Raw genomic sequence first — 23,436 nt, 5'->3', positions numbered from 1 at the left:
TCTAGGAGGCCTCATGGTGCAGCTCTCTCTCTCTCCTCTAGGAGGCCTCATGGTGCAGCTCTCTCTCTCCTCTAGGAGGCCTCATGGTGCAGCTCTCTCCTCTAGGAGGCCTCATGGTGCAGCTCTCTCTCTCCTCTAGGAGGCCTCATGGTGCAGCTCTCTCCTCTAGGAGGCCTCATGGTGCAGCTCTCTCTCTCCTCTAGGAGGCCTCATGGTGCAGCTCTCTCTCCTCTAGGAGGCCTCATGGTGCAGCTCTCTCTCTCTCCTCTAGGAGGCCTCATGGTGCAGCTCTCTCCTCTAGGAGGCCTCATGGTGCAGCTCTCTCCTCTAGGAGGCCTCATGGTGCAGCTCTCTCCTCTAGGAGGCCTCATGGTGCAGCTCTCTCCTCTAGGAGGCCTCATGGTGCAGCTCTCTCCTCTAGGAGGCCTCATGGTGCAGCTCTCTCTCCTCTAACAGGCCTCATGGTGCAGCTCTCTCTCCTCTAACAGGCCTCATGGTGCAGCTCTCTCTCCTCTAGGAGGCCTCATGGTGCAGCTCTCTCTCTCCTCTAGGAGGCCTCATGGTGCAGCTCTCTCTCCTCTAGGAGGCCTCATGGTGCAGCTCTCTCCTCTAGGAGGCCTCATGGTGCAGCTCTCTCTCCTCTAGGAGGCCTCATGGTGCAGCTCTCTCCTCTAGGAGGCCTCATGGTGCAGCTCTCTCTCCTCTAGGAGGCCTCATGGTGCAGCTCTCTCCTCTAGGAGGCCTCATGGTGCAGCTCTCTCTCCTCTAGGAGGCCTCATGGTGCAGCTCTCTCTCTCCTCTAGGAGGCCTCATGGTGCAGCTCTCTCCTCTAGGAGGCCTCATGGTGCAGCTCTCTCTCCTCTAGGAGGCCTCATGGTGCAGCTCTCTCCTCTAGGAGGCCTCATGGTGCAGCTCTCTCCTCTAGGAGGCCTCATGGTGCAGCTCTCTCTCCTCTAGGAGGCCTCATGGTGCTGCTCTCTCTCCTCTAAGAGGCCTCATGGTGCAGCTCTCTCCTCTAGGAGGCCTCATGGTGCAGCTCTCTCTCCTCTAGGAGGCCTCATGGTGCAGCTCTCTCCTCTAGGAGGCCTCATGGTGCAGCTCTCTCTCCTCTAGGAGGCCTCATGGTGCAGCTCTCTCCTCTAGGAGGCCTCATGGTGCAGCTCTCTCCTCTAGGAGGCCTCATGGTGCAGCTCTCTCTCCTCTAGGAGGCCTCATGGTGCAGCTCTCTCTCCTCTAGGAGGCCTCATGGTGCAGCTCTCTCCTCTAGGAGGCCTCATGGTGCAGCTCTCTCCTCTAGGAGGCCTCATGGTGCAGCTCTCTCCTCTAGGAGGCCTCATGGTGCAGCTCTCTCTCTCCTCTAGGAGGCCTCATGGTGTAGCTCTCTCCTCTAGGAGGCCTCATGGTGCAGCTCTCTCTCCTCTAGGAGGCCTCATGGTGCTGCTCTCTCCTCTAGGAGGCCTCATGGTGCAGCTCTCTCCTCTAGGAGGCCTCATGGTGCAGCTCTCTCTCCTCTAGGAGGCCTCATGGTGCAGCTCTCTCCTCTAGGAGGCCTCATGGTGCAGCTCTCTCTCCTCTAGGAGGCCTCATGGTGCAGCTCTCTCCTCTAGGAGGCCTCATGGTGCAGCTCTCTCTCCTCTAGGAGGCCTCATGGTGCAGCTCTCTCCTCTAGGAGGCCTCATGGTGCAGCTCTCTCTCCTCTAGGAGGCCTCATGGTGCAGCTCTCTCTCTCCTCTAGGAGGCCTCATGGTGCAGCTCTCTCCTCTAGGAGGCCTCATGGTGCAGCTCTCTCTCCTCTAGGAGGCCTCATGGTGCTGCTCTCTCCTCTAGGAGGCCTCATGGTGCAGCTCTCTCTCCTCTAGGAGGCCTCATGGTGCAGCTCTCTCTCTCCTCTAGGTGGCCTCATGGTGCAGCTCTCTCTCTCCTCTAACAGGCCTCATGGTGCAGCTCTCTCCTCTAGGAGGCCTCATGGTGCTGCTCTCTCCTCTAGGAGGCCGCATGGTGCTGCTCTCTCCTCTAGGAGGCCTCATGGTGCAGCTCTCTCCTCTAGGAGGCCTCATGGTGCAGCTCTCTCCTCTAGGAGGCCTCATGGTGCAGCTCTCTCTCCTCTAGGAGGCCTCATGGTGCAGCTCTCTCTCCTCTAGGAGGCCTCATGGTGCAGCTCTCTCCTCTAGGAGGCCTCATGGTGCAGCTCTCTCTCCTCTAGGAGGCCTCATGGTGCAGCTCTCTCTCCTCTAACAGGCCTCATGGTGCAGCTCTCTCCTCTAGGAGGCCTCATGGTGCAGCTCTCTCTCCTCTAGGAGGCCTCATGGTGCAGCTCTCTCCTCTAGGAGGCCTCATGGTGCAGCTCTCTCCTCTAGGAGGCCTCATGGTGCAGCTCTCTCTCCTCTAGGAGGCCTCATGGTGCAGCTCTCTCTCCTCTAGGAGGCCTCATGGTGCAGCTCTCTCCTCTAGGAGGCCTCATGGTGCAGCTCTCTCTCCTCTAGGAGGCCTCATGGTGCAGCTCTCTCCTCTAGGAGGCCTCATGGTGCAGCTCTCTCCTCTAGGAGGCCTCATGGTGCAGCTCTCTCTCCTCTAGGAGGCCTCATGGTGCAGCTCTCTCCTCTAGGAGGCCTCATGGTGCAGCTCTCTCCTCTAGGAGGCCTCATGGTGCAGCTCTCTCCTCTAAGAGGCCTCATGGTGCAGCTCTCTCCTCTAGGAGGCCTCATGGTGCAGCTCTCTCCTCTAGGTGGCCTCATGGTGCAGCTCTCTCTCCTCTAGGAGGCCTCATGGTGCAGCTCTCTCCTCTAGGAGGCCTCATGGTGCAGCTCTCTCCTCTAGGAGGCCTCATGGTGCAGCTCTCTCCTCTAGGAGGCCTCATGGTGCAGCTCTCTCCTCTAGGAGGCCTCATGGTGCAGCTCTCTCCTCTAGGAGGCCTCATGGTGCAGCTCTCTCTCCTCTAGGAGGCCTCATGGTGCAGCTCTCTCTCCTCTAACAGGCCTCATGGTGCAGCTCTCTCCTCTAGGAGGCCTCATGGTGCAGCTCTCTCTCCTCTAGGAGGCCTCATGGTGCAGCTCTCTCTCCTCTAGGAGGCCTCATGGTGCAGCTCTCTCTCCTCTAGGAGGCCTCATGGTGCAGCTCTCTCCTCTAGGAGGCCTCATGGTGCAGCTCTCTCTCCTCTAGGAGGCCTCATGGTGCAGCTCTCTCCTCTAGGAGGCCTCATGGTGCAGCTCTCTCCTCTAGGAGGCCTCATGGTGCAGCTCTCTCTCCTCTAGGAGGCCTCATGGTGCAGCTCTCTCCTCTAGGAGGCCTCATGGTGCAGCTCTCTCCTCTAGGAGGCCTCATGGTGCAGCTCTCTCCTCTAAGAGGCCTCATGGTGCAGCTCTCTCCTCTAGGAGGCCTCATGGTGCAGCTCTCTCCTCTAGGTGGCCTCATGGTGCAGCTCTCTCTCCTCTAGGAGGCCTCATGGTGCAGCTCTCTCCTCTAGGAGGCCTCATGGTGCAGCTCTCTCCTCTAGGAGGCCTCATGGTGCAGCTCTCTCCTCTAGGAGGCCTCATGGTGCAGCTCTCTCCTCTAGGAGGCCTCATGGTGCAGCTCTCTCCTCTAAGAGGCCTCATGGTGCAGCTCTCTCCTCTAGGAGGCCTCATGGTGCAGCTGTCTCCTCTAGGAGGCCTCATGGTGCAGCTCTCTCCTCTAGGAGGCCTCATGGTGCAGCTCTCTCCTCTAGGAGGCCTCATGGTGCAGCTCTCTCCTCTAGGAGGCCTCATGGTGCAGCTCTCTCCTCTAAGAGGCCTCATGGTGCAGCTCTCTCCTCTAGGAGGCCTCATGATGCTGCAAACACTCACTCCTCACCGGGAACAATTGAAAAAAAAGACACTGGTGCCCAGAAAGAAACGCTATATGGACACAAGCCGGGGCGACAGTGGCTCGGGAGGTAGAGCAGTCGTCTGGTAATCTGGAGGTTCCCGGTTCGATTCCCGCTCCTCCCGGGCAGCGTTTCACACTTAACCCATAATTGCTACCGATGAGCAGGTTGGCACCTTGGCATGGTCGCCTCCGCCGTCGGTGTGTGAATGTGTGAGTGAATGGGTGATATGTGAGGAACAAAATGGAAAGGGCTTTGGATAAAAGCGTTATATAAAAAATGCACCATTTACTATTTACTACCTTAGTCTTCCCCTGTTCTGTCAGCCTGTATCATCTGCCGCCTGTCTCCACTTGGGTCCACGCTCCTACCTGGTCATTAATTAACTAGAGGTCAATGGGCGGGACTTCTTACCGCTGGCCCCCAGCGCGGCCCCCTGGTCACCCAGCAGATCTCGGTGTGACAGACAGTGCAGCGCAGCCAATCACAACCCTCCTTCTTCTGTACAATGATGCCACACTGAGGACAGTGCATGGCCTCCCCGGACAGGACCAGAGTCTGTGGGTATGAGAGAGAGAGAGAGATGATGATTAATAACTATAATATGATATTGACAGCAAGGGAGAAGGGAGGAAAAAGGTATTATCTTCTTGACGTGGAAGTTCACCTTCTATTGTTATGAAGAATACAAATTATACTTTTAGGTTAACTCATTGACTGCCGAGCTATTTTCTCATCTCTACTCAAATGGCGCCAGCGTTATTGACCATTTTAGCAATGTTTGTGGACCCATCGTGTGTTCTGTATTATAGCTATGGAGACAATAGTATAGTAATAGTGACAGGCACTATTTATAGTACAATAGGGACGAAACGGTTCATTTCTACATCCCACGGTAAACATCGCCCCGTTTCAAAATAATCCAGTATTTGTTCCTAGATCGCGAGATAAGGCGCGTTATATGCATTATGCCCAAACCGTTCGGGTCGCTCGCCTGAAACTCCAAATACTTCCAAAACAAAAGTATATACCATATACATATGTGTCTTCACAAAATCATCAAGGAGGGGGTGGGGGGGGTCGTCTTACCTCGAAACTGCGATCGTTACCAAAAGCATGTTTTAGGTCCGGTAAAATACGACACTGATCGGTACAGAAGCATGTTTTAGGTTAAAAAAATACCAACAGGTTACCTAAGATAGACCTTACCTCAGTCAGAAAGTATTCCAAAATTTATAAAATCCCAGTCGATCCCATGGCGATCGCCATTACTCGTGTATATTGGGCATGGCCATCATACGGGAAAGAATAGGTCTGTGAGGCACCAAATCTCAGAGCGACTGCCGTGTCCCGAGTCCCTCTGTGAGAATCTGGCTGCAGGAACTCCTCCCCCTCAGAGAGAGCCCACACAGAGTCCAGAGACCCATTCAAAAGGTAGGCGATACTGCCACCGGGCGGGATTCGATCCGTCATTGCAATTTTAACGTAGGCAGCTGTGCCAGGGAGACTTAGGGAGCTCCGGCCGAGTGTTTAGAGCGGGGATCAAAGGATAAAAAACCTGATAATTCTCGGGTATAGCGCTCAACCGTTGGCGGCGAAACCCGACTTATCTCGGGTTTGGCGGTCAATGAGTTAAGCTTCCAATCAACAAATGTTGTTTTTACATGAATATAGTGGTTCTTGAGATACTTGCAATAATAAATACACTAAAAGCAAACATGCATAGACGACACACAAACATGCATTCATGCGCACACACACACACATTCACCTTGAGCAGGTCCCTTGTACTCCTGGCAGCAGAGTCATTAATGGCCCGAGCTGCTATATCATCCTGGTACTGTTTACAATCCATTCCCTCATGTATTGCCTGAGAGAGAGAGGGGGGGGGGTGAGAGTGACAGGGGGATGAGAGCGAGAGGGAGGGAGGGATGTCAAATCTTTTTGTATACTTTAGCATGGTTGTCAGTTGTACATGTGTGTGACTGTCTGTGTGTGTATGTATGTATGTGTGTATGTATGTGTCTGCGTGACTGTCTGTGTCTGACTGTATGTGTGTATGTGTGTGACTGTCTGTGTGTGTGTTTGTATCTGTGTATGTGTGTGTGTGTGTGTGTGTGTTTGTATCTCTGCGTATCTCTGTGTGTGTGTGTGTGTGACTGTCTGTGTGTGTGTGTATGTGTGTGACTGTCTGTCTGTGTGTTTGTGTGTGTGTGTGTGTGTGTGTGTGTGTGTACCTTGCAGAGCAGACAGTTGTGTTTGCCACACACGGGGCAGTGGAAGACGTTCACAGCGTCCTCGTAGACGCACCAGCCGGGACAGTCTGGACTGGCACAGTGATAGCTGCCCTCACACCGGGACTCCGCCACAGACAGACCTCTCTGCAGCCACCGCTCATACTCCTCTGCTGATACCAGCTACACGGAGAGAGAGAGTAGATAAGATACCAGCTACACACGGAGAGAGAGAGCAGATAAGATACCAGCTACACACGGAGAGAGAGAGTAGATAAGATACCAGCTACACCCGGAGAGAGAGAGCAGATAAGATACCAGCTACACCCGGAGAGAGAGAGCAGATAAGATACCAGCTACACGGAGAGAGAGAGTAGATAAGATACCAGCTACACCCGGAGAGAGAGAGCAGATAAGATACCAGCTACACACGGAGAGAGAGAGCAGATAAGATACCAGCTACACACGGAGAGAGAGAGCAGATAAGATACCAGCTACACACGGAGAGAGAGAGCAGATAAGATACCAGCTACACAGAGAGAGAGAGAGAGAGCAGATAAGATACCAGCTACACGGAGAGAGAGAGCAGATAAGATACCAGCTACACGGAGAGAGAGAGCAGATAAGATACCAGCTACACGGAGAGATAGCAGATAAGATACCAGCTACACAGAGAGAGAGAGCAGATAAGATACCAGCTACACGGAGAGAGAGAGCAGATAAGATACCAGCTACACAGAGAGAGAGCAGATAAGATACCAGCTACACAGAGAGAGCAGATAAGATACCAGCTACACAGAGAGAGAGCAGATAAGATACCAGCTACACAGAGAGAGAGAGAGCAGATAAGATACCAGCTACACAGAGAGAGAGAGCAGATAAGATACCAGCTACACAGAGAGAGAGAGCAGATAAGATACCAGCTACACGGAGAGAGAGAGCAGATAAGATACCAGCTACACGGAGAGAGAGAGAGAGAGCAGATAAGATACCAGCTACACGGAGAGAGAGAGCAGATAAGATACCAGCTACACAGAGAGAGAGAGAGCAGATAAGATACCAGCTACACAGAGAGAGAGAGCAGATAAGATACCAGCTACACAGAGAGAGAGAGAGCAGATAAGATACCAGCTACACAGAGAGAGAGAGCAGATAAGATACCAGCTACACGGAGAGAGAGAGCAGATAAGATACCAGCTACACAGAGAGAGAGCAGATAAGATACCAGCTACACAGAGAGAGAGAGAGATAAGATACCAGCTACACGGAGAGAGAGAGCAGATAAGATACCAGCTACACGGAGAGAGAGCAGATAAGATACCAGCTACACAGAGAGAGAGAGCAGATAAGATACCAGCTACACGGAGAGAGAGCAGATAAGATACCAGCTACACAGAGAGAGAGAGCAGATAAGATACCAGCTACACGGAGAGAGAGCAGATAAGATACCAGCTACACAGAGAGCAGATAAGATACCAGCTACAGAGAGAGAGAGAGCAGATAAGATACCAGCTACACAGAGAGAGAGCAGATAAGATACCAGCTACACAGAGAGAGCAGATAAGATACCAGCTACACAGAGAGAGAGAGAGATCAGATAAGATACCAGCTACACAGAGAGAGAGATGAGATAAGATACCAGCTACACACGGAGAGAGAGAGCAGATAAGATACCAGCTACACGGAGAGAGAGATGAGATAAGATACCAGCTACACAGAGAGAGAGAGACCAGATAAGATACCAGCTACACGGAGAGAGAGCAGATAAGATACCAGCTACACAGAGAGAGAGAGAGATAAGATACCAGCTACACAGAGAGAGAGAGACCAGATAAGATACCAGCTACACGGAGAGAGAGAGCAGATAAGATACCAGCTACACGGAGAGAGAGAGCAGATAAGATACCAGCTACACGGAGAGAGAGAGCAGATAAGATACCAGCTACACGGAGAGAGAGAGCAGATAAGATACCAGCTACACGGAGAGAGAGAGCAGATAAGATACCAGCTACACGGAGAGAGAGCAGATAAGATACCAGCTACACGGAGAGAGAGCAGATAAGATACCAGCTACACGGAGAGAGCAGATAAGATACCAGCTACACGGAGAGAGAGAGAGATAAGATACCAGCTACACAGAGAGAGCAGATAAGATACCAGCTACACGGAGAGAGAGAGCAGATAAGATACCAGCTACACGGAGAGAGAGAGCAGATAAGATACCAGCTACACGGAGAGAGAGAGCAGATAAGATACCAGCTACACGGAGAGAGAGCAGATAAGATACCAGCTACACGGAGAGAGAGCAGATAAGATACCAGCTACACGGAGAGAGAGCAGATAAGATACCAGCTACACGGAGAGAGAGCAGATAAGATACCAGCTACACGGAGAGAGAGAGCAGATAAGATACCAGCTACACGGAGAGAGAGAGCAGATAAGATACCAGCTACACAGAGAGCTGCCACTCTCTCAGAAGCTGCCACTCTCTCAGAAGATATGACTCTCTCAGAAGCTGCCACTCTCTCAGAAGATATGACTCTCTCAGAAGATATGAAGATATGACTCTCACAGAAGATATGAAGATATGACTCTCTCAGAAGATATGACTCTCTCAGAAGCTGCAACTCTCCCAGAAGAGGCACTCAATTCTTGCAGGATTGTTTAAGGTTAACCAGACCGGTCCTTGTCAACTCGTAGAGTCAGACATTTTCCATGTCTACTGCCAGGACGTTGCACTTGAAAGGTCGAACCAAGTCATAAACACCAGTGGTAAACTCTGGCAAGTTCCATGACACCAGAATAGAGTTTACGAGTTGTGATGTTTCACCAAACATACTTTATTATGCAGTAGGATCGAGTATCATGATGCAGCAGCATCAGAAATATGATATTGACATACTGGGATTGCCTAAAAGATGGTCAACTAAAAGAACCACCTGCATCAAGAAAGAAAGGTTGAATAATCTGTCTGAATCTGCTGCCTTGGATCAGACGGTCCTGACTTTATCAACTAACTAATGCAGCTGAACACCATCATCACCGTGTGAAATCACATTTGGTCACGTGATAAATGTCCCGACACGTCATAGAAGTCCTTGAGGATGAACCAAACGCACCACAAGACCTGGTACATATACTAGATACTTAGATGTTATACCTGTAAAGGGTTAGAGGGAAGTAGCATAGACTAACTGTGTTCTGTACACAACCATGCTCTATAACAACATGCTATCTTGTTACATATCTGTAGATATCTATATCTGTACACATATCTTACCGACTTAATAGTTACACTGCTGGCCAGTGTAAACCACAGTGGCTTTATACCTGTATCACTGTACATATTAATACTACAACTCTGTACATACATCTGATTAGCACTATTATTCAGTAGTACTAATATATATATATATATATCTTATACCCAGTTTACCTGTACATTGTATATTACTATTGCACTTTACTGTTATATTTGCACTCTGGTTGGATGCCAAACCTCTTTTTGTTGTACTGTACTTGTGCTGTATGATGGGAATACTTTTTAATCTAATCTAACCATTGATTGAAAATGGGTGAACAATTTTGCTGGGCATAATGTGTAACTCAGCCTTCTGAAACCCACTCTGTAATTTCCCCCTACACTCTCTACTAGAACCATGACATGTCAAACTTCCTCATTCCGTTGGGTGCGCTTGTTATTAACTCCAGGGCGTTGTACTGTACTTGTGCTGTATGATGACAATACATTTGAATCTAATCTAATCTGAAGGTTATCAGAGCCAAGCAGGACATGATATACAGGATATAAAGAAAGATGGCGCCGCTACGTCCGGCCGCCTGTCTGTGCGCTCCGTCGAGACTGTGCATACTTTTGTTAATATTTATAGTTTTAAGAGTTTTGTCTGTACCAACAGTAGGTGCATTTAATGTGTATGACCGTCAGTCACTTATAGACATTAGATTACGGGAAACTTACCGACTGGATTACTCTCTGGATCAGCTCTCTGAACCGCAACAATGGCCCGTTGAGATCTTGAGGACATCAGGACCGGATCTCGCCCCCAGGGACAAAGGACCCAGACGGCGAGGAAAGAGAGCTGGAGTCCGTAACAGGCTGAGAACCAGGCGGCACAGGACACCACTACCCAGTATATTGCTAGCCAATGTACAATCAATAGACAATAAACTAGACGACATCCGAGCAAGGATTCAATTCCAGAGAGACGTTAGGGACTGTAACGTTCTCTGCTTCATCGAGACGTGGCTGGCGCCAGAAGTCCCAGACCACGCCATCCAACCGGCCGATCATTTCTTCATTCACCGCAAGGATAGAACAGCAGAATCCGGTAAACAACGTGGAGGAGGTATTGCCTTCATGTTGAACAAAAATTGGAGTGACCCAACTAACGTGAAGGAACTATCCAACCACTGCTCCCCAGAACTGGAATATATAACCATCAAGTGTCGTCCTTTCTTCCTCCCGAGGGAGTTAACGGCGATCGTCCTGGTCGGAGTGTATATTCCACCGCAAGCTGAAGCCAGCAACAAGGTTGCGCTCTCCAGACTACACGACGAGGTAAATAGAATCCAAGAGGCGAATGTTAACGCCGCCATTTTAGTTCTGGGAGATTTCAATAGCGCCAATCTGAGAAAGGTATTGCCCGACTTCTATCAGCATGTGACTTGCAACACCAGAGGCGGTAACATCCTAGATCACTGTTACACGCAATTTAAAGGTGGCTACAAGGCTCATTCTGATAGTGGCTTCGGTAAGTCAGATCACGCATCAATTTTTCTTACACCGAAGTACAGACAGAGAATTAAAAGTACTCCCGTAGTCTCGCGAGAGGTGCAGAAATGGGATGTGACGTCAGAGGATACGATCCGGTCAGTGTTTCACAACACAGACTGGAATGTGTTCCGCGACACAGATAACATTAATGCCTACACGGAGACAGTGCTGGACTATGTTTGTACTAGGGTGAAAGAAACAATCCCCACTACCAAAATGAAAGTTTACCCAAATCAAAAACCCTGGGTAGACAAATCCGTCCGTGAAGCTCTGAGAGAGCGCACCAAAGCATACAACGACGGCCTAGAGGCAGGCAACATGAATGACCACAAGGTGGCGCGATACAACGTAAGGAGGACTGTGTCAGAGGCCAAACGACGCTACAGGGATAAAATTGAACTCCAGTTTGAACAAGCTGACTCTAGAGCTATGTGGCAGGGGCTCAAAACGATGACAGACTACAAAGGCGCCTCCCTCAAACTGAACAGTGACATCTCCTTAGCAAATGACCTCAATACCTTCTATGCGAGGTTTGATGCTGGTAATAACAACACCAGCTCACAAGCCTCGGCAATGGGGGGGGGGGGGGTCGGCTGCTGATGGAGGCGCAGTGTTCAGGGTAACAGAGCATGAGGTGAGGCGGACCTTTAAAAAAGTGAATATCAGGAAGGCAGCAGGTCCAGACGGCATCCCCGGCCGCGTCCTAAAAGTCTGTGCCGACCAACTGGCCCCAGTATTCACTGACATATTTAACCTGTCCTTAGAACAGGCTGTCATCCCCACCTGCCTGAAGAAGTCCACTATTATCCCTGTACCCAAAAAATCCAAGCCTGCTTGCCTCAACGACTACCGCCCTGTAGCTCTCACCTCCATAGCCATGAAGTGCTTCGAGAAGCTAGTAAAGGGCTACATCTGCTCCTCCCTCCCCATCAACATGGACCCCCTGCAATTTGCATACCGCCCCAACAGGTCCACGGAGGACGCCATATCCCATGTGCTGCACACAGCAGCATCACACCTGGACAAGAGGCAGGGGAACTATGTGAGAATGCTATTCATCGACTACAGCTCGGCATTCAATACCATAGTCCCCTCCATACTCATAGCCAAGCTCAGGGACCTGGGCTTGGGCTATGACCTCTGCCAGTGGGTCTTGGACTTCCTGACTGGCAGACCCCAGGTGGTGAGAGCAGGCAACTGCACCTCCTCATCCATCACCCTCAACATAGGGGCCCCCCAGGGCTGTGTTCTGAGTCCCCTCCTCTACTCCCTGTACACACACGACTGTGTGGCTCAGCGGAGTAGCAATACAATCGTCAAATTTGCTGACGACACAGTGGTGGTGGGCCTGATCTCTGCCAACGACGAGAGGGCCTACCTGGAAGAGGTCAAGGTCCTGGCGGGATGGTGCCAGGAAAACAGCCTCTCCCTGAACGTCAGCAAAACAAAGGAGATGATTGTGGACTTCAGGAGGTCGGGGGTCAAGGACTACAGCCCCCTCAGCATCGACGGGGCACCGGTTGAGAGAGTCAACAGCTTTAAGTACCTCGGAGCCTACATATCCGAGGACTTGACATGGACCACACACATTAACAGTGTTGTGAAGAAGGCACGACAACGCCTCTACTTCCTCAGGCGCCTAAGGAAGTTCCAAGTCAGCCAGAAGATCCTTAAGAACTTCTACTCATGTACAATAGAGAGCATCTTGACCGGCAACATCACCTCCTGGTTTGGGAATAGCACTGCACAAGACCAAAGCAGACTACAAAGAGTGACACGTTCAGCCGAACGCACAATTGGAGGGGGGCTCCCCACCCTCCAGAACATTTACTACAAGCGTTGCAAGGGCAAGGCTAAGAGAATCATTAAAGACTCCAGTCACCCGAACAACTGCCTCTTTGAACTGCTGCCGTCAGGCAAGCGATACAGGAGTCTCAAGGCGAGCACAGAAAGACTCAGAAGAAGCTTCTATCCCCAGGCCATCAGGCTGCTAAACGAACAATGAATGAACACTACACAACAACAACCACCAAACGCACATAGCACACACATCCACACGCACACACTCACTTTAAACAAACACACTGTAGCACCCACTCCACACACTTATAGCACACACCCACTTTAAACAAACACACTGTAGCACCCACTCCCCACACTTTATATTTATGGATGAAGGATTGCACTACAACTCGTACACCTTACTGTAAATTGTACCTAAAATTGTACCTCATCCCATTTCTGCTTTGCACTAGATAGTACTGTACATTAGTACACTGCATAGTATTGTGTATTGTATATTATATGGTAACTCAGAACATTGTACATATGTCTATACCGAACACTGTGACCTCATTTTCTTCTTCTAAATTCATGCTATATTATGTTATTATGTTATTTGATACTATCTTGTCTAGCACAGTCTCTGGAGCGTAACAGTAAGAAGCATTTTGTATGAAAGTATTCTGTACTTCTGTATGACAACTATTAAAGAACTTGAACTTGACGTATGTTACTCACGGCTCTGATCTCTCTCTCCTGCAGGGTGCAGTCACAGGCGTAGGTGTCATCTCTGTAGGGACAGGCCACCTCTGGTTCCTCACACAGCATGATGACAGAGCGAAGGCACTCTCTGCACACAAATGAACACACAGTTAATTATCCGAATCGGGTGCTGCAGTCCCGCTCCTTCCTACTGGTCTGCATGGGCACGGTGCCGTGCATTAGCATCCGACTAGAAACACCTTGTTGTGTTATTTATTCATAGAAGCAGTAACATTAAAAGGTGCTATAAATTGTAAAAAAAAAAAAAGTGTTAAGTAGCTCTATATTCCAACAGCCATCACTGAGTGTCTGGTCAGCAACATGGGTCTCCAGTCCGTCCTGCTCTGCAGTAAACACTAAATACGTTTTCTGGTATCCTGTTCCCACTTTATCCAATCAGGAGAGAGAACCCTAGATATTTTTCAAGCCAAAGTTTCTTACGGCACTGGCAAATTATTTTACTTGTTTCAAACACATAATCTTGCTTAAATTATTATTATAAATTGTAACTTTTTTGCAGTGTAGAGTTATCTCTCCTGATTGGATAAAGTGGGAACGGGATACCAGAAAATCTATTTTCTGTTTACTACAGAGCGGAGGGACTGGGAGACCCATGTTACTGACCAAACACTCAGTGATGGCTCTGTGGAGCTATTATTTTAACATGTAGACCACTTATTTTAACAACAGAAAACGACTTACAGCACCTTTAGGAAGTAGAGCCTGACCAATTTGAATCAGTCGATATTGGCCTCAGACATATCGGTATCGGCCAATATGTTAGCCGACAGGTGCCGATATAAAAACCTTTTTTACAGAATATAATGCAGAGATAAATGCTTGGGGTAATTTAGAAATGTGAAATCTATTCAAAAACTATTACCTAAATATAAAGAATAAGAATAAATTCATTGTTAGTGAAGATTAATTATTTAGAATATAATATAGAATAGATAGAACATGCAATGCAAACTAGTTTGGTTGCAGCTCAAATATAAAGGTGTAACCTTTGTTTATGTAAATAAACCATCCTTTTCTGATACAACCTGAACTTTCAACGTACATCATTTCCAATGCAACAGGGAGAAGAAATTGTGTTTTTAGCCAGTCGGAGTATGGGAGTGAGAATTCCACCGAACGATTGCCTCAACAATACCAAACAAATACACAACGCAGAGATGGCTGGAGAGGAGATGGAGGCTGATAAGCATCAACGAAAGGCTGAAAACACGATTATGTAACAACACTTAACCCCTAACTGCTCCTGATGAGCAGGTTGGCACCTTGCATGGTTGCCTCCGCCATCTGTGTGTGAATGTGTGAGTGAATGGGTGAAATGTGAGGAACATAATTGTAAAGCGCTTTGGATAAAAGTGCTATATAAATGCAGCTATTTATATATATATCGATATTGGAATATTTTACTCCCTAATATCGGCATCTGCCCAAAAACTCCAGTATCGGTCAGGCTCTATTACAGGATTTACTGAGACCTCTGTCCTCCCCTCTACTCTGCTCCTCATCCTCCTGCCTGAAGAGCCTTCTATTTCAAGGTAGCAGCTCTCTCTACGTTTTAGAGCATAACAATAGCCTACACCTCCCTCTCTTTCCCTCCCTCCCTTTACCTGCAGAAGCAGTGCAGACACTCCCTGAGCAGGACCCCCTGCCCGGGCTGGAGGTCCAGGTAGCAGATCCTGCAGTCCACAGCCTCAGGGTTTGGCACCAGGTCCTGGCCGTCCATCATCACCAGCCGAGCAAAGTTGTCCCTGCGCTCTTCCTCCCTGGCCTGGCACACAGGTGGTGTTTAGAGAGGGTTAGTCCCTAGCCTGGGACACAGGTGGTGTTTAGAGAGGGTTAGTCCCTGGCCTGGGACACAGGTGGTGTTTAGAGAGGGTTAGTCCCTGGGACACATGTGGTGTTTAGAGAGGGTTAGTCCCTGGGACACAGGTGGTGTTTAGAGAGGGTTAGTCCCTAGGACACATGTGGTGTTTAGAGAGGGTTAGTCCCTGGGACACATGTGGTGTTTAGAGAGGGTTAGTCCCTGGGACACATGTGGTGTTTAGAGAGGGTTAGTCCCTGGGACACAGGTGGTGTTTAGAGATGGTTAGTCCCTGGGACACAGGTGGTGTTTAGAGAGGGTTAGTCCCTGGCCTGGGACACAGGTGGTGTTTAGAGATGGTTAGTCCCTGGCCTGGGACACAGGTGGTGTTTAGAGAGGGTTAGTCCCTGGCCTGGGACACAGGTGGTGTTTAGAGAGGGTTAGTCCCTGGCCTGGGACACAGGTGGTGTTTAGAGAGGGTTAGTCCCTGGCCTGGGACACAGGTGGTGTTTAGAGATGGTTAGTCCCTGGCCTGGGACACAGGTGGTGTTTAGAGAGGGTTAGTCCCTGGCCTGGGACACAGGTGGTGTTTAGAGATGGTTAGTCCCTAGCCTGGGACACAGGTGGTGTTTAGAGATGGTTAGTCCCTGGCCTGGCACACAGGTGGTGTTTAGAGAGGGTTAGTCCCTGGGACACAGGTGGTGTTTAGAGAGGGTTAGTCCCTGGGACACAGGTGGTGTTTAGAGAGGGTTAGTCCCTGGGACACAGGTGGTGTTTAGAGATGGTTAGTCCCTGGGACACAGGTGGTGTTTAGAGAGGGGTAGTCCCTAGCCTGGGACACAGGTGGTGTTTAGAGAGGGTTAGTCCCTGGGACACAGGTGGTGTTTAGAGAGGGTTAGTCCCTGGGACACAGGTGGTGTTTAGAGAGGGTTAGTCCCTGGCCTGGGACACAGGTGGTGTTTAGAGATGGTTAGTCCCTAGCCTGGGACACAGGTGGTGTTTAGAGATGGTTAGTCCCTGGCCTGGGACACAGGTGGTGTTTAGAGAGGGTTAGTCCCTAGCCTGGGACACAGGTGGTGTTTAGAGATGGTTAGTCCCTGGCCTGGGACACATGTGGTGTTTAGAGAGGGTTAGTCCCTGGCCTGGGACACAGGTGGTGTTTAGAGAGGGTTAGTCCCTGGGACACAGGTGGTGTTTAGAGATGGTTAGTCCCTGGGACACAGGTGGTGTTTAGAGATGGTTAGTCCCTGGGACACAGGTGGTGTTTAGAGAGGGTTAGTCCCTAGCCTGGGACACAGGTGGTGTTTAGAGAGGGTTAGTCCCTGGGACACAGGTGGTGTTTAGAGAGGGTTAGTCCCTGGGACACAGGTGGTGTTTAGAGAGGGTTAGTCCCTGGGACACAGGTGGTGTTTAGAGATGGTTAGTCCCTAGCCTGGGACACAGGTGGTGTTTAGAGATGGTTAGTCCCTGGGACACAGGTGGTGTTTAGAGAGAGTTAGTCCTTGGGACACAGGTGGTGTTTAGAGAGGGTTAGTCCCTGGGACACAGGTGGTGTTTAGAGAGGGTTAGTCCCTGGGACACAGGTGGTGTTTACAGAGGGTTAGTCCCTAGCCTGGGACACAGGTGGTGTTTAGAGATGGTTAGTCCCTGGGACACAGGTGGTGTTTAGAGAGAGTTAGTCCTTGGGACACAGGTGGTGTTTAGAGAGGGTTAGTCCCTGGGACACAGGTGGTGTTTACAGAGGGTTAGTCCCTGGGACACAGGTGGTGTTTAGAGAGGGTTAGTCCCTGGGACACAGGTGGTGTTTACAGAGGGTTAGTCCCTGGGACACAGGTGGTGTTCAGAGAGGGTTAGTCCCTGGGACACCCTGAGACTAGCCAAGTCACTGTCACTTCCTGCAATGCACCATGTGAGCTACACAAGGCACGGCATTGGCTGGCTTACTGCTACAGCTGCAGTGTTATAATAATAACTTTATTTGTATAGCACCTTTCATACAGGGGATTGCAGTTCAAAGTGTTTTACATCAGTAAGAAACAAGACATAAAATCAGTGTAAAACAAGCAGCAAGAGCAAAGCATAAAGTGGGATAAAATAATGCAGATATATTAATCAAATCATATCAGAACCTCACGTTCCAATAGGCTTCTTGAATTTCTGTAATCTGTTACAAAACATGATAAAGGTCATAGTATGCACCCAGCGGATAGTGGGGTGTAGAGATAAAAGTGAAAATAAGTTATAAATAATAGCAAGGGTAAAATGAGCAGACATATAAAATCAGTTTTTCACATTAGGATCCAACATCCCAACAGGCCACTTTGTTTATGGTTTGATTCAGTTTTAGTAGAATAGAAAAGACAGTGCAATAAAATAGTTCTGGATTTCTGTTTAACAGTTCAAAGTCTTCTTTACATTCTGTTTGGTATCCACAGTTTAGCACCGGATAGTCTTCCCTCTTGTTTGATACCCACTTTGACCCTTCGAACCTCCCACTCAGGGCAAACGTCCCTCTCAGGGCGCAGTTCCCTCTCGGTGTTAGTTTCTTTTTAAAATTATTCTTACATCCACATAGCCTTTAGAAAGGTGCGGAATAGAAGTATTGCTTTCCCCTCAAAAAGATGATCGATTATTGAATTGATAATTTAAGAAATGTTGGTGGGACCAAAATGAATGTTGTTGTTTACATGTTGCGTTGCGTGCATGTATCCCCTCCCTACTTCCCATTTCCCAACGTGGAATGCACCCGATGACATGCTGGTGCATGGTCTAGTGCGACATCTAGTGACTGAAGGGTACCTATAGCATGTTTAATCATAAATGTTCTTCTAAATATATTTTCAGAAAGGGGTACCTACGAGAAAATGTTATTAAACAGGGGGTCGCAGTCTAATGTGTACCAATTTTACTCGACACAAAACAGGTAGAGAACCACTGCTCCAACGCAGACCCATTCACATGCTATGTTTTACCACACAGCTGTCTTCACACACACACACACACAGCACCTGTGTATACTGTATACTTTACTTACTCGTAGTATATATTCAGAAGTGTTATTGCCCATATCTATTGTAACGTATAATATAACTGATAGGGCATATGCATCTATTCAGAGTTAATTATATTGTTTACACTGCTTATTATTACTGTACTATAATTGTATTGCCTGTATTTATGTCTTCTACTATTACCATGCCCATGCCTGTACCCCCCCCCCCCCCCCCCCCCGCTATGACAAATGTATGACGCCTGAATTTCCCCAAGGGGGTCAATAAAGGAATATCTTAACTTATCACACGCACACACACACACTTCATTGTCAATAAAAACGTTTTATTTGTATCTGTCTGGTAGAATATAATATATATATATACACAATTGCACAGTGTAAAATTATTATGTAATACATTCGATTCAAAGGCACCCTCTGTAATACATTTATAAAATAACCATTCTTCCATTGACAGTCAATTTTTTTTTTTAAATATAATTATCCCTGGTTGAATACAAACATTAATATCCAGACAGGATTGTCACAGGAGTAGAACAGTGACTCACTTCTCCAGCTGACTTGGCACAATTTGGTAAGATGTGAACTGCAGGTTTCAAGTTAAGTTCAAGTTGTATTTGATTGACCCCATCCTACCCCATCCCTTAGGAGCAGTGGGAAAGCAAAGCACAGACAGAAGCCCTGGGACCCCCTCGCACACCAACATTGATTTGACTTAATAGCGATGAGATAATCAAACAAACAAACAAGCTAGCTGGCTGCTGTCATTGCTAAAACAAAATCTTCTACATCCATCTTCTTTATTGTTCATTTATGCATGCGGGTCAGTTCAGGAGCGTGACCAGCTCACACTGGAATCTGATCTTGGCCACATTTTTTAAAATGATGTCTAAAAGATCTGATCAGAGCAATAAATCAGAATTGAGTACTAAGGCTTGTAGTGTGAAAATAGTCTTAGATTAATTTCCTTGTGGAGTACTCCGACACATCACAAACATGTACTCGAGTACTCAAGTCTGAACGATAGAGCTAGAGGAGAACGTTGCCACACTGGAGGCCCGTAACCCAAAAGAGTCTGACATCTCCAGCTGAAAAGGTACAGGGCATCGACAGCACCACCTCATGGATTCAGTTGTAATTGCAAGATTCAGGTGAGCAATCTCCAACTGTCATGTATAAAAAAGATTTTTATAAAAGAAAAAGAAAAAAACATTTTCCCTATTCAATCTTGAAAACAAAACAGAAGCAATATGCAAATTCCGGTATTTGACTTGCAGAGAAAGTGGTAAGACAGCAAGTACTCAAGCACTCGCTTACTTGGACCCGTCCCTAATAGATCCATGATCTTTGGTAAGACATGATAGGATCCATACGCTTCCATGACCAGTCAAACATGCAGGCCAGTCCACATTATCTGTGTTTAGCTACAAGAAATAAGTGTTCACTGGTCTGTGTATGTGTTTGTATGTGTGTGTGTGTGTACATATGTGTGTTTGTGATCAAATGCTTTTTGTATCCATTTGTGTTCTGAAACCATGTTTAATCTCTATATTATTTGAATCCAATGTAAATCTGCGGATTCAATAAAGAATGTAAAATGTGTGTGTGCGTGCGTGTGTGTGCATGTGTGTGCGTGCGTGTGTGTGTGTGCATGTGTGCGTGTGTGTGTGCATGTTCAGTAGTCCAGGTCCAGGTTGAGCAGTAGTGAGTGGTTTTGAGCCCCAGCACTCCTCAGCTCCTCTCTTCTCCCCTTCTCCTTTAAGAAACAAAGAGACAGAAGAGGAGAGAGTCAGCCTGGAGGGCCTTGTCTGGTACCGCCCCCTGCTGGTCTACTCATGTATTACTATATAGACTGAGCGGAGATAGATCTTTATTGCTATATAGACTGAGAGGAGAGAGTTCTTTATTACTATAGACCACTGCACTTCCGCGTTACATTGAAATCAGGGAGGAGATAGCGGGGGGAGCAAATTAATGAATGTGGATGAGAGCCTTGATGTAAGTGGTTGCAGCTACGGCTGTGGGGGTGCTAGAGACATGATCGAATAGACTTGTATGCGCCTGAATCTCCTGAACACGGCGCGACCCATTCCAAATCGATCGGAAGTTAATCGGCCAAGATAAAGTCCCTTTTTCAGCACCTACTCCCCATGCGCATGCGCAGCCAACGTATTCTGACGGCACGCGGCGCGAAACCAGGTTAGAATGTTCCATCAGTTCCATCCATCCACCTGGAGACTCAATGAGGTAATTGTAGATGTCGCCATAAGATAAGACGCGTCTGGCCATTGAGTGGGATAATTTTTCCATTATCCTGTTCGGCTGAAAGGACACTGGCCGAGTAGGGTATATCTTGCACTGGCCACCGAAGCAGGCACAAGCTCCCCCCTCTGATGGAACATCCTAACCAGGCATGCGTTCTTCATGGGACGGGGTTGCACTCTGTGCAACCCCAGATAAGTACTCGCTATTTGCATATCAATAGCGCCGGTCGTCAGGTGTGTTAAATACGTTCTCAGATACATTCACACCTAACTTGTTGTGAAGACGTGTTACATTCCATTCGTAGAGGCAATTAGGCACTGTCTTTAGTCTGTGCTCAAGCGAGGGGACATTAAATGCGCATTCGCGGGAGCGCGCGTGCACGCACCACATGATAGATGATTTCAATAACGCACCACTGATCCTAACTCGGTTTCGCACCGCGTCGCGTGCCGTCAGAATACGTTGGCAATCTGCGCATGCGTATGGGGAGTAGGTGCTGAAAAAGGGACTTTATCTCGGATGATTAAGTTCCCATCGATTTTTTGAATGGGTCGCGCCGTGTTCAGGAGACTCAGGCGCATACAAGTCTATTCGATCATGTCTCTAGCACCCCCACAGCCGTAGCTGCAACCACTTACATCAAGGCTCTCATCCACATTCATTCATTCATTTGCTCCCCCCGCTATCTCCTCTGTGATTTCAGAATCCCGGAAGTGTTGTGGTGGTCTATATAGACTAAGAGGAGAGTTCTTTATTACTATATAGACTGAGAGGAGAGTTCTTTATTACTATATAGAGTGAGAGGAGAGAGTTCTTTATTACTATATAGAGTGAGAGGAGAGAGTTCTTTATTACTATATAGACTGAGAGGAGAGAGTTCTTTATTACTATATAACAGAGAAGAGGGTCAGCCATCTCTCTTCCTTTATTACTATATAGACCGAGATGAGAGCTCTTTATTACTATATAGAGTGAGAGGAGAGCGTTCTTTATTACTATATAGACTGAGAGGAGAGAGTTCTTTATTACTATATAGACTGAGAGGAGAGTTCTTTATTACTATATAGACTGAGAGGAGAGAGTTCTTTATTACTATATAGACTGAGAGGAGAGCGTTCTTTATTACTATATAGAGCAGTGGTGCAGTGCTGGTATAACTCGGTATAACGGCGTTATACCTCGGTCACTGAGGCTGAAGTACGCGCAATCGCTTTTTACATGGCATTATCCAACCGGACTCCCGGAGAAGCATGCAGCTGCAGAGCCGCAGAGCCAGCGGCGCTCTCTGGGCCGCGCGCTGACGGCCGCGCTGTGAGGCAATAGTATCCAGCTGCAGGACGAGAGCAGCCAAAAAAAACTGTGCATGTGCGCGCACGCGCGTAGAGCGTTTGACCTACTGTCAATTTGCCACTGCACCACTGATATAGAGTGAGGAGAGAGTTCTTTATTACTATATAGACTGAGAGGAGAGAGTTCTTTATTACTATATAGAGTGAGAGGAGAGCGTTCTTTATTACTATATAGAGTGAGAGGAGAGAGTTCTTTATTACTATATAGAGTGAGAGGAGAGCGTTCTTTATTACTATATAGAGTGAGAGGAGAGAGTTCTTTATTACTATATAGAGTGAGAGGAGAGAGTTCTTTATTTAAGCATTACATCACGCGCAGGAGTGGTTTGTGAACAATAAACCATGCCTAGGGGTGGTCGTTAGACCCCCCTAGGCATGGTTTATTGTTCACAAATCACGACTGCAAGTGGTGTAAAGCTTTTATACAACTGCCACATTCATCCAACCTTATTTCTATACAATAAACACACATTAATCGAAGATTTATTGAAAAAACCATCCGCCAGAAAAAGTAGTTCCCACAACTACAAAAAAGACAATTTGCCTCCATGTGGAAGCAGATCGGAAGTGCATCCAACCAACTAACACATCCAACTGTGTATTATTGGAATGATTGAGAGAAGTTGCCTCATGTGGAAGCAGCTTGAAGTGCATCCAACCAACTAACACATCCAACTGTGTATTATTGGAATGATTGATTGAAAATTTTATTACCAGATGCAGAATGGGTACAATACAGTACGGCTCAATACACACAATTGTTAAGGGAATGCAGACCTACTTTCCATAGAACTTCATTCTTAGATGCTTCTATAGAAAGTAGGTAAAACAAATTAAAACGTTTTCTTTGCCCTATAGGAAAAAAACGTTTTCTTCGCCCTATTCTTTTATTTATTTTTTTAAACCTACTGTAGAGGGCCTAAACTTAACCAGTTGGAAACCAAGCGTACAGTAATAAAATTAGCAATCAATCAATCAATCAACTCAATAGGCCATGCTCACTTAGAACAGCGCAGCACCCAGCTCTCTCTCAGTCTGACTATCCCCCGCGTTGCAGCAGAGTGTGTGTGTGTGTGTGTGTGTGTGCGTGTGCGTGTGTGTGTGTGTGTGGGGGGGGGGGGGGGGGGGGGGGGGGCGGTGGGTGGAGACTAGAGCGAGCGCTGACAGTCGAAAGGAAAAAGAAATTGAAAAAGAAATAGAAAATTAATCAATCAAGGGGCGGCTACGTGGCGTAGTGGGCAAGGCGCTCGCCACGAATGGGAGAAAAGTGGATAAAAAAAAATAAAAAAATTAATCAATCAATCAATCCGCGATTTTTCTTTTGTTACAGAATGATTCAAGACCCATCAATTACATCATCCACATTGTTTAAACGACTAAGACATTCGCTGTGACAGAATCGCTTGATATTTAGTCGTTTAGTCGCTATCAACATATCCATTTGTAAAGATTATTGTCCACCTTCTTGTGATCCGGCGGATTGATGTGATGTGATTCGGTTGTGGGCGGGTCCTGGGCCAGCAAGCGTGGACTGATCGCAATACATACGTGTAAATGGACTGTTTCAGCCAATCAG

At 47.9% G+C, this 23,436-nt stretch overlaps 1 protein-coding gene across 1 annotated transcript in view; it reads right to left on the bottom strand.

Moving 5' to 3' along the window:
• The window catches only part of shrprbck1r (sharpin and rbck1 related), a 42,872-nt gene that overhangs the window by 4,728 nt on the left and 14,708 nt on the right, over nt 1-23,436 (bottom strand). Inside the window, exons 9-13 of the mRNA XM_084326302.1 lie at nt 15,040-15,200; nt 13,391-13,502; nt 6,079-6,258; nt 5,613-5,711; nt 4,256-4,399 (exon numbers count right to left, since the gene is read on the bottom strand). Coding sequence (XP_084182428.1) covers nt 4,256-4,399; nt 5,613-5,711; nt 6,079-6,258; nt 13,391-13,502; nt 15,040-15,200 — 696 coding nt within the window. The remainder of the gene's footprint in view (nt 1-4,255; nt 4,400-5,612; nt 5,712-6,078; nt 6,259-13,390; nt 13,503-15,039; nt 15,201-23,436) is intronic.

Source organism: Notolepis coatsorum (genome assembly GCF_963971535.1).
Source record: "Notolepis coatsorum genome assembly, chromosome: 12".
NCBI classification, from domain to species: domain Eukaryota; kingdom Metazoa; phylum Chordata; class Actinopteri; order Aulopiformes; family Paralepididae; genus Notolepis; species Notolepis coatsorum.
Note: the sequence above shows the minus strand (reverse complement) of the source record. Positions and strands in the feature narration are given on the sequence as shown.